The sequence below is a fragment of the Arachis duranensis genome, chromosome 9 (assembly GCF_000817695.3).
Source record: "Arachis duranensis cultivar V14167 chromosome 9, aradu.V14167.gnm2.J7QH, whole genome shotgun sequence".
NCBI classification, from domain to species: domain Eukaryota; kingdom Viridiplantae; phylum Streptophyta; class Magnoliopsida; order Fabales; family Fabaceae; genus Arachis; species Arachis duranensis.
In genome coordinates this window covers 2,432,707-2,443,197 of record NC_029780.3, presented here as the reverse complement: position 1 = coordinate 2,443,197, position 10,491 = coordinate 2,432,707, and the positions used below count along the sequence as shown (strand labels likewise).

The 10,491-nt window shown below is 37.1% G+C and overlaps 2 protein-coding genes across 2 annotated transcripts; one reads left to right on the top strand and one right to left on the bottom strand.

The window, feature by feature from the left end:
• Positions 1–1,894: 1,894 nt before the first annotated feature.
• On the top strand, positions 1,895–3,634 carry LOC107464022 (uncharacterized). The gene is made up of 2 exons (XM_016082920.2): positions 1,895–2,220; positions 3,169–3,634. The coding sequence occupies exons 1-2, from the start codon at positions 1,987–1,989 to the stop codon at positions 3,355–3,357; spliced, it is 423 nt and encodes a 140-aa protein (XP_015938406.1). The 5' UTR covers positions 1,895–1,986; the 3' UTR covers positions 3,358–3,634.
• Positions 3,635–5,131: 1,497 nt separating this feature from the next.
• On the bottom strand, positions 5,132–8,277 carry LOC107463998 (putative disease resistance protein RGA1). The gene has a single exon (XM_016082898.3). It carries the CDS (start codon positions 8,186–8,188, stop codon positions 5,132–5,134), a length of 3,057 nt encoding a protein of 1,018 aa, XP_015938384.1. The 5' UTR covers positions 8,189–8,277.
• Between the last annotated feature and the right edge of the window lie 2,214 nt (positions 8,278–10,491).

The following is a 10,491-nucleotide window of genomic DNA, read 5'->3' as shown; positions in this document are numbered from 1 at the left end:
ATTAAAATAAAAAAAAATATTTTTAATTAATAATTGATAAGTAGTTTAATAATAAATTAAATATTGATTTTATATAATTAAAATAAAGATATTTTTAAATTAGTATAAGTATGCATTATTCATTAAATGCATTCATTTTGGAGGGAAAATAGGTTCACGAGAAAGTGATACATCACTTTCATTAGTCGGGGGAAAACCCAGAATCAGTGAAGACAACTCGATGAGGTATTTTATAGATGTGATGCATTGTAAACGATTGTGGTAAAAGACAATTGAATTGGAACATTAGACGATAAGAACAACTTAGAGTAACAACAATTAATAAATTATTAAAAGAATAATATAATAGAATGAGTATATGAAAAATATTATAAAAAATTATAAATTGTACCTTGAAAGGATCAACTTCAATAAAAAAGGAAGAATACATTCTTATTTTATGAAGTAGTAAAAAAATACTAAATATAAAATTATGAGCTGACTCTCAAATTTAGATTCATGTACCACAGAAAAACACTATTTATAGACTTTAGTAAAACAAAAATAAATATGTAAATTACTTATTATTAAGGCAATTTTTTATTATGTACAGTAATTACGCATTATAATTGATAAGTAGTTTAATAGTGCATTAAATATTGATTTGATATAATTATAATGAAGATATGTTCTTAAATTAGTATAATTATATATTATTCATTAAATATTAAATATAATATAATAATATAATTATAATAAATAATTTAGAATAGATGAAAAATTTTATTCATTTTAGAGGGAAAACAGACTCACGAGAGAGTGACACGTCACCCTTATTAGCTGGGGGAAAACCAGTTTTAGTATATTAAGTAGATATTAAATCGTGATAAAAATAAATGAACGTATCTTTTATTTATCACGGAATATTATTACAGCAGCTAAAATTTAACTTTTTGTCACAAGTAATATTTTTTGTAACTGTATTTTCTACTTATATTAACGTATCAGAACTATCCTATCTTAAATAAATTAATTTTTTAAATAAATTTATTAATGTATAGTATATTTTTTTTGGATAGTGCTTTACTTTTGTGGTTTTGCCCTAAATGCTGTGTATTTGTCTCTCTGTGCGTGCTTGCTTAGTTCTATTATTTCTAAGGAGAGCTCAATTTACTATAATTCTACATATACCCTTAACCCTTGTAACAATATTTTTTATCTCACTATGTTAATAAATACCATTAATAGTCCCCTTTGAGTTTAATTAGTTTAGTGTCAATATATTAGAGACTTATGTATGTACTTTAACGGTCACTAACCATTTACCTTAGTTTTTGCCTTAGTTTGTTAATTAGCTTCTTCCTCTAAAGAAGTCAAGTATCAATATTTGATTATTGAAACAAAGTTTAAATATTAATTTGTCATTGTTTGAAAAGTATATTAAAATTCTAATATTTCTAACATTGTTTAGAAAAGAAAATACTAGATAATTTATTAATTTTTCTTTTTTAAGAGAATAATTCACCTAATACTAAAAGTATTATTAAAGATCAATTTTATATTTTTTTCAAATAATTTAGTGAAATGCTATTTAACTATTAATTTTTTCAATCATTAACCAATTATTATAATTTGACAATTAAGGCTCAGTCTGAGAATAATTTAATTAAGTTCTTTTTAGAAGAGTAACTTAAATAATAAAAAGTAGTAGTGTTATGATAGAAATTATTTTTTTTAACTTTTCTATAAATTCCTAAATAATTCTTTAAAAAACTACAATTTAATTTTAAAAATTACACTAAATATTAATATTATTATTTTTCATAAATAAAAAATTCAAAAATATTACTTTTAAAATTTTTTAAACTGGCCTAAAAAATAGACCGACCAAGGAAGGGTGTAAATAAGAAGAACCAATGAAGAAGAAATAGCAGAGTAAGGGGAAGGATTAGGTGTTTCGCAGCCGCAAACACACATTCACGCCTCACCAACCACACACACCCACCAATGCCCATGGCGCTGTTTACAACCACCGCCACCACCCCCTTACTCCTTCCACCTCCTTCTTCTTCCTCTTCCGTCAACAAGTCTTCATCTTTCCACAACTTTCGAGTACCCTTTACCGTCCATTGCTGCTCTCTCTCTCCAATTCCACTTTCCCATCGCTTCCACTCCCTCCGTGTTCGTATGGCCCCCGAAGAGGAGAAGATGACTCGCCGTTCCCCTCTCGATTTCCCTATTGTATGTTCCTTCATTTCTCTCTTCTTTCTTGTTTGAATTCTTGTGCTGCTGTTGACGCATGTTTCGTGCTGCAAGAGGTTCTTGAAAGTTGTTACTTTTACCTTGCTTGTGTTTTGACTTAGAATTAGGGCACAGTTGGTGTTTAAAATTTAGGGGAACTGGTTCTTAAAGTTAATAGTTGAAATTGTTGAAATTCGTTTGGTTAATAGGGAAAATTAGGATTTTAATTAATTAGTGTCTCTAGCTTCTAGCTGAATTGCCATTTGGCTGGCTATGATTGATGACATCATCCTAAAATTGCATTCAGATGATTTAAACTGTCTAATTGAACAAAGATAGGGTTAACTCTTGGATAAATTGATCTTATATTGTTTGTTTGGAGATATGTGCTGGGGTGTGGTTGAATTATGGATGCTTTGGTTGTTCCACTATTTTCTTGTGCATAATTTTAGCAAGTAATGGATCCTATCTCATGGAAACTACAACTTACCCTTTCTTCCATAGATGATTATTTCTTGTCTAGTTGTGTAGTAAATGAAGGGGGACAAAAACTTCGGTAGAACAGTTATGAGTTATCTATCTAGATAGATTACTTCTTATGAAACTTGAGGGGTTTGTGAGATTGATTTGGAGGAGTAAGAGAGGGAAGAGGAAAGGCTAGTATATATATTCTCACTTTTTTCATAAACCCTTCAAAACCCTATATTTTGTTGTTGTTGGGGGAACATCACAAGCTCTCAATTTCTTTTTTCCCTCCTCCACTTCTCCTTCCTTTACCGCGTAATGCTTTCACTCACATTTCCTTACATTTCTCTACACACTTAATTTAGTGGCGGCGTCTATTAGTATTGTTCAGATATCGGTTTGTGGTGAACCTTACTCTGTTCTCAATTGGTGGCCATTCGAGAAATACACTAATTGAATATTGAATGCATATCATATTTATAGGAATGGGAAAGGCCTAAGCCAGGACGAAGACCGGATATATTCCCTCAATTTAGTCCGATGAAGACACCATTGCCACCTCCATTGCCTGCGGATCCACCCGAAGAGGACGAGGAAGAGGAGGAAGAAAAGAAAGAGGAACCAGAGGAAGATCCTGATAAGGAGGAGACAGATGAGCCAAAACAGCAATAATGGAGCGAGAAGATTGAATTGTTGTGATATCTCAATGCCAACTTGCTGCTTGCTACACTTAGCATAGATAGATGATGGTTATTTCATTGTATCAGGGATGTGAGAGCTTTTCTTCAAGTTTTGCTAGCTGCCAATTCTGTTTTATACCCTGATATTAGTTGTAGTTTATGCAAGTGCTTGTTCTCACATCATATTCTCTCCACATACAACAATTTTGTCTGCCTACTATAAAGTAATGTTACATATGGATGGGGTAGGGTAATGATTTTTGTTTCAACTTGATTGCATTATATAATATTCTTTCATTTTGAAAATGGATAGTTCTTGATTTCAAGTATGAGTTGCAGCTTTGATGCTGATTGGATAGTTAGACTTGCCTTAGAAACCCCAAGCCTACCTCTGTTTTCATATATTTTGGATGATGAGTTCAGAAATCAGAATCCTAACAGGGTGTTTGGAAAATTTAGCTGGAGATAGATATGTGGTCTTCTGTTATTATTTGAATTTAGATGTTTGGAATGAATTGAGTTACCACTAAACACACAATAATATACAAGCTTGATGAATTAGCAAACATGTTTTTCCCAATACAATCATAAGTAATCAAATAATGCATTACAAAACATACAAATAACAGAAAGCATTTTGCGCTACACACTTTTTTTTTGGGTCTAAGAAATTTAGAAGCAACCCGTGATCAGTGGGTCACACACATACATGGACCCGGATTATTTAAATGTGATAACTATTTTTTTACCAGCGTATGGTATACCATGTTAGGCATGTTTGAAGAACAGTGAGAATTAATCCTGCAAGTGCAGCCAGAAAGGCAAGTGGAGACCAGGGAGAACTGAAATACTTAGAGCGTGCTTTCAGCCAGAGAAGTCCTCCATTTACCTGAGTAATGTTTTTCAATTTGACGCCTGACTTGGATATATTTCTTACTAATGGGAACAGCATCGCTCATGAATAGTTGATTGAACATTTTAGTGGGCAAGTCATGTCCAATATCATTAAGGAATTTCGCCAGTTCTTCATCGTTTTGAAGCAAATTTTGGATAACACCAGCTGATCTAAGCTCCTTCCATCCTCAGCATCATCTACCAAGGAATCCATGAAAGAAAAGAGACAACAACATTCGAAGCTGTTGCAAAAGTCTGGACACATCTCATAAGCAATCAAGTTTCGATGTAATAAAGCTTTAGCTTCAATGCTTCTGGACACTGATCGTCAATGTGTTCCGTCATCCTCAAACAGCATCCAAATCAGTTCTTCATCACTATACCCTTCAATTACATCCTCAGCAAACAGCTCCTTCAGTTCCCCGATGTACTCTTGTACAACTCCATACAAATAATTCGCTGCCTTTTGCTTGTCACCATTATAAAGAGGAACCTGTTTACTGTACTCTTCAATGTAGAGGGACGCCCATTGAGATTTCAAGTGTTGTCCTTGTTGCTTCAGATTTTGGTTGCCATGATGAATGGGACCAAATGATATCATTTTGGGTATGCCAAAAAAGAGGAACTCTGTGTATTTTGGGAGTTGAAGAAATTTGATTATTATGTTCAAATGTTTGATTGAGTAGTTGGGCAAGCTTTGCTTCCCTTGCCACCTTTGCATCCTCTGCCATTGCAGATGATACAACAACACTTGAGGTTATCTATTTAATTTGAAAGAACACTACAAATGAAGATAAAATACAATACAAATTGAAAACCATGATTATGTAAATACACAACAAAAAGAAAAGAATCAATAAGCAGTGTATAAACTAAAAACGATCAAACTTTACATGGGGAACATGTGCTATCTTGTGCCAATCCTCCCCTGTTCCTTTCTCGCATCGCTTTTCCAACACTGGGCACTTAACAATAGTCAAAGATTGAAGTGAAGTTAAGTGGCGAACGCCATCAGGCAAGGATTCCAAACCCTCACAGTTATGAATTGGCAAATGTCGAAGTGAAGATAAGCCTTCCCAACCCTGTTCTGGTAAACACTCCAGCTTCCCACAGTTACTGATGCTTAGATGAGTCAAAGCAGTGAGCTTTGTGATGTCAGATGGCAGATCTTTCAATTCACTTAAATAATCTATCTCGAGAGTTGCAAGAGAGGTCATGTTTTTCATCATGCCTTCTGGGAAGCACGACACTTGGTCACTATGACGAAGATATAGTTCATTAAGACTGCTGAGATTAGAGATTGACTTCAGTTGCTCATTACTACAATGCCAAACAGTGAGGTGCTTAACACTTGGAAGGCACGGCAATTGCAATTTAGGGCATTTATAGATGTAGAGGATAGAAAGAGAGGGGAACATGTGTGTTGTTTCCCGTTTCAACAACAGCTCCATATTTGGCAAATAGGACACTTTCAATTCCTCCAAAGACGGGAATGCCTTTGCTTCAACACCATCATAACTTTCATCCATGTCAATGTACCGCACATCATCCATGAAAGATACCACAAGCTTCTTCAGAAATGGAAGTTTTCCGACTGGAGGAAGATGCCTGCACTTTCCACAATCCACAAGTCGAAGAGAAACTAAATTGTGGGTAGCAGAATTGTTTTCCATCCAAGTTGGCCATTGTGTTCCCTCATAGCCTTGTATCGTCAACAGCTTGAGTGTGGAGTGAGGTTGAAGCGCTTCAAGTACTTCTTTTGCTCCCACTACCGACTTGCTCTTACCACTATTGCTCCATGACAACATCAATTGTCGAAGGTCTTGTTTACCCTTCAAGTTGGCATTTTCAGCCTCTGATATACTCCCAACATTTCCTAGGCCTGAGATGCGTAGCTCTCCTCCCAGATTCAAAGAACGTAGCTCTGCCAAACTATGCCCTTTCTCTGGTTTCACAATGTATACCGTTAGTGTTCTGAGATGACATAATTTGTGAGCGTCAGGAAACATATGAGATAGCCAACGACATTCATGAATGACAAGATGTCGGAGATTTTGTATCCTTGTCAAGTGTTTGGGTAGTCGGCGAAGATTCTCCAAACTTTTTAGTTTCAAAATTTCCAATCTACGCAAATTGCAAATACTAGCAGGCAAGCTCTTTATATCCAAACGACGAAGTTCCAAATACCTCAAGCAAGTTAAACTCCCCAAAGATGGTATCTTTCTATCGTTTATGCACAAAACCCGAAGAGAATGAGTTGTCGGAATCAACGTAGAACTGAAGGGAAATTCATGTGAATTCAGTTGATACAATGTCCGCAAGGATTCAGCTTTCTCAAAGGCTCTCTCCTTGAATTGTTTCTTATCAATGCGGTGAAAAAGAATATGATGGGAATTTCTTGAAGAATCATTAAGGTTTTGTTTCTCCAAGCATATACACTCTTGCTCTGAAATTGATTGAGCAAGATCATGCACTAAATCATGCATCTTGAAATAAATCTTGCCAGAAAAGTCATCAGCCCTGACATCTTGGAAGAATGACTTTTGGTATAATTCATTCCAAACCATGTTGCCAACCTCCTCCACCTCCAAGTTTGGCCGTGATGAAATAAATCCATTACCCATCCAAAGATATATCAATTCCTGCTTCACCATTTCCATATCTTTGGGAAATATGGCACAGAAAGCAAAACAATGCTTTAGAGTTGGCGTTAAACAAGAGTAGCTTAATCTCAAGACACGCATAATATCATTCTCATCTGGTAAACTCCAAACCTCACTTTTCTGAACTTCAACCCATTCCTTTTCCGTGCTTCTGGATTGCATCACACCTCCTAATGCCAGTGCTGCAAGAGGTGATCCTCCACATTTCTTCACGATCTCCTTCCCTATTGCAACAAGCTCTTCACGCTCTTCTTTCTCAGCTCCAAATGCGCGCAGTTTAAACAACGACCAACAGTCATCATCGGATAGACGGTCCAAATGATGAGCTTGGCATGTGCCCATAATTGTTGCAACATGTTTATCGCGAGTGGACACTAAAATGGAAGAGCCTTTAGATCCACAAGACAATACAGATCTTAACTTATCCCATTTGTCTTGGGTTAATCCCAATTCCATTTCTCGGCTTCTTTTCCAGACATCATCTAAAACTAATAAGTACTTTTTACTTCGTAGCAATTCTTTCACTTTTTTCTCCATTACATCTAAAGTCATGCGCTCAGACTTAGCATTTGTAATAGCTTCTACAATGGAACACAAAATACTCTCCATAGTGAAATTCTCGGAAACACACACCCAAATCTTCAAATCAAAATTGTTACCTACTTCAGGATCGTTATAGACCAGCTGAACAAGTGTTGTTTTCCCAAGACCACCAAAGCCAACAATGGGATAGACGGAAAGGAACTCGGAGCTTCGTGATGGGCTAAGAAGAAACTCCACAACTCTCCCTTTATCTTCATCTCGTCCGTACACTTGAGGAACGGCGATAGTTGAACTTGTTTGGCGCCATTCAACTACTTCACTTGGGCTCTCCCTCACACCTTGTCTAAGATCAAAGTTGGTCCTAGCTTGAGCAATTCGATCCAACCTCCCTATTATCTCATTCAACTTGTGTCCAAGCTCACGACGATGCATCACGTTCTTTGGGTTCAAGGAAGATAAGCACCCAAGTTGAGAGGATTCAGTAGGCAATTGATCAAGGATATCATCCATCACGTACATGGCATCTTTGAGTTGCTGTAGCCACACCTTGAGAGGACGATTTGACCATTGTTTTTCCTCAGCATCATCAAGAACAACCTTGATCAGTTGTAAAGTGCGTGATAGCTCCTCAGCCTTTTCCTTAATTCCAAAGAAGGCTGCAAATTCACTCTGGACAAATGGGATCAAGTTATCCAGCACAATTCCAAGCAAGGCCTCCGCCATTTCAGAAATACAACGAATGAAGAAAAAAAAAAAAAAAAGGAAAGAAAGAAAGGAAGGAAGACAGAGATTGCTTCAAAATACAAAGTTCGTTCCATGTAGTATTCCACCGGAAGCACTAGTTGATGATCATTACTAAATTGTTAATTCCAAGACTAAATCACTAAACAAACATTAATTTCAAGACTAGTTGATGATCATTACTCAACAACAATATATCAATTGAAAAATGAATCTCTCAATTTTTTTCTTCTCAATTTTTTTAATATTTTATTATTTAATATCTTTTTTTTATATATTTTTTTAATTTTACTTAAAAAATATATAATAAAAAATTACACTTTAAAAAAAATTAAAAAAATCTATTCCCTATCAATTGCAAGTTATTTTAGTGGAGTCTAAATTAATTTCACGGCCTAAGGGGTAATAAATAATAATGGAGTTAGTTTTTTTTCTTGTTTCACCTATTTAAAAATTTTTAATAATGATATGACCAGGAAGAACGGTTACGAGTTATAGCTCGGTAACGCACCCATGATCATAATCGAGCATTTGTAATAATCGGCATTTATTTAATATCGGCCAGACGTTTATTCTCATAACGCCAGACAGACAATTAATGCTTTCCCTGATGTTACGACTCGGAAAAAATGATCGGCTCTATCTGAACAAGTATAAAAAAAGAGGAGCAGGAACAAAAGAGGTAAGTCATCTTTCTGAGAAAAACCTCCATACATATATTCCGCTACTGACTTGAGCGTCGGAGTGCCTTTGCAGGTACCCACCTCCCCGGTTCTTTCCTCGACAGTGTGATTCGTATCAAACCTCGGAAGTCGGCCTACCTTCTAAAGGAGACGACCTATACCTCGGCTCATCTCGGTAAGAACATTGGCACCCACCGTGGGGCCCAAGCTTAAAGATATCATCTGCTGAAGGTCCCAAAGTACCCTAGCATTTACACATGGCTGATGCTCCTCCCCCCACCCCCCTCGAGCTTATGAGGATGGTAACCGAGCTTCAACAGGCAAACCAACGGATGGCGGAGGAGAATCAAAGGATGCAAAATCAAATCGCGCAGCTGGTTAACGCCCGAATAGAGCACAACAATGACCATCAAGCGCGACAAGAAAACGACGAGCGACGGTCGAATCCGACTCATGTCTCGGAAACACCTCAGAGTAATGAGGGAGGAGGCAACAACAATGAGGAAGGTCAACCTGATGACGAAGAATAAGAACGAGACAACTCTGCCGGACCATTTACAACCGATATAATGAATTTTCAATTGCCAAGGCAATTCACCCTGCCGACGACCCTGACACTGTACGATGGACTAGGAGACCCGAAGCAACATGTCAAAAAATTTCGATCTATTATGATCGTCAACGGTGCATCCGACCCAATTTTATGTCGATGTTTTCCGTCATTTTTAGATGGTCCTGCACTTGACTGGTTTTGCTCATTGCCTGCAGATTCTATATCGCGATTCCAGGAGCTGGCGAGGCAATTTGAAGATCATTTTGCCGCATCAGCAATCTACTTGCACGATTCGGACTACTTGACAACCATTAAACAGGGGCCGCAAGAAAGCTTGAAGGATTACATCACGCGCTTCACCAAGGTCGCCATGAGAATCCCCGATCTCCACCCAGAGGTTCACCTCCATGCCATTAAAAGCGGCCTCCGCCCTGGCAAGTTTCAAGAGACTATCGCCGTAACAAAGCCCAAAACTTTGGCCGAATTTCGGGAGAAGGCTAAAGGTTAGATTGATGTTGAAGAGCTCAGGCAAGCACGGAAGACAGAAAGATCGCCTACGAGCAAAGATGACGATAAACCCCGAGATAACAAGAAAACATTCAAGCCAGTTCCTCGTTATGACTCATACACCCAGTTCAACACAAAGAGGGATGATATCATCAAGGAGATACTCAACTCTAAGTTAATAAGGCCTCCTCGAAAAGCCGGCAATTATCCGGAATCAAAGGGAGTTGACAAATCAAAATATTGCACTTTCCACCAAAAGCACGGACACATAACCGATGAATGCGTTATTGCTAAAGATCTCCTCGAACGACTAGCAAGACAAGGACATCTTGACAAATTTATTGCAGGACACATGCAGAGAAACACCATCCCAACACCTGATACATCAGCAGCAGGCACATCCTCGAAAGGAAAGGAGAAAGCTCCGGCACAACCTAGAGGGGTAATAAATTGCATTTCAGGAGGTTACGCTGGAGGTGGGCACACAAGCTTGGCCCGAAAACGAACTTATAGGGCCATGTTAGCAGTAACAGACGCTCCCA

Coding starts and splice junctions, on each gene's coding strand:
- LOC107463998 (XM_016082898.3), bottom strand. CDS start 8,188: ATGGCGGAGGCCTTGCTTGGAATTGTGCTGGATAACTTGATCCCATTT.
- LOC107464022 (XM_016082920.2), top strand. CDS start 1,987: ATGCCCATGGCGCTGTTTACAACCACCGCCACCACCCCCTTACTCCTT. Junction 2,221..3,168: donor CCCCTCTCGATTTCCCTATT/GTATGTTCCTTC, acceptor TCATATTTATAG/GAATGGGAAAGGCCTAAGCC.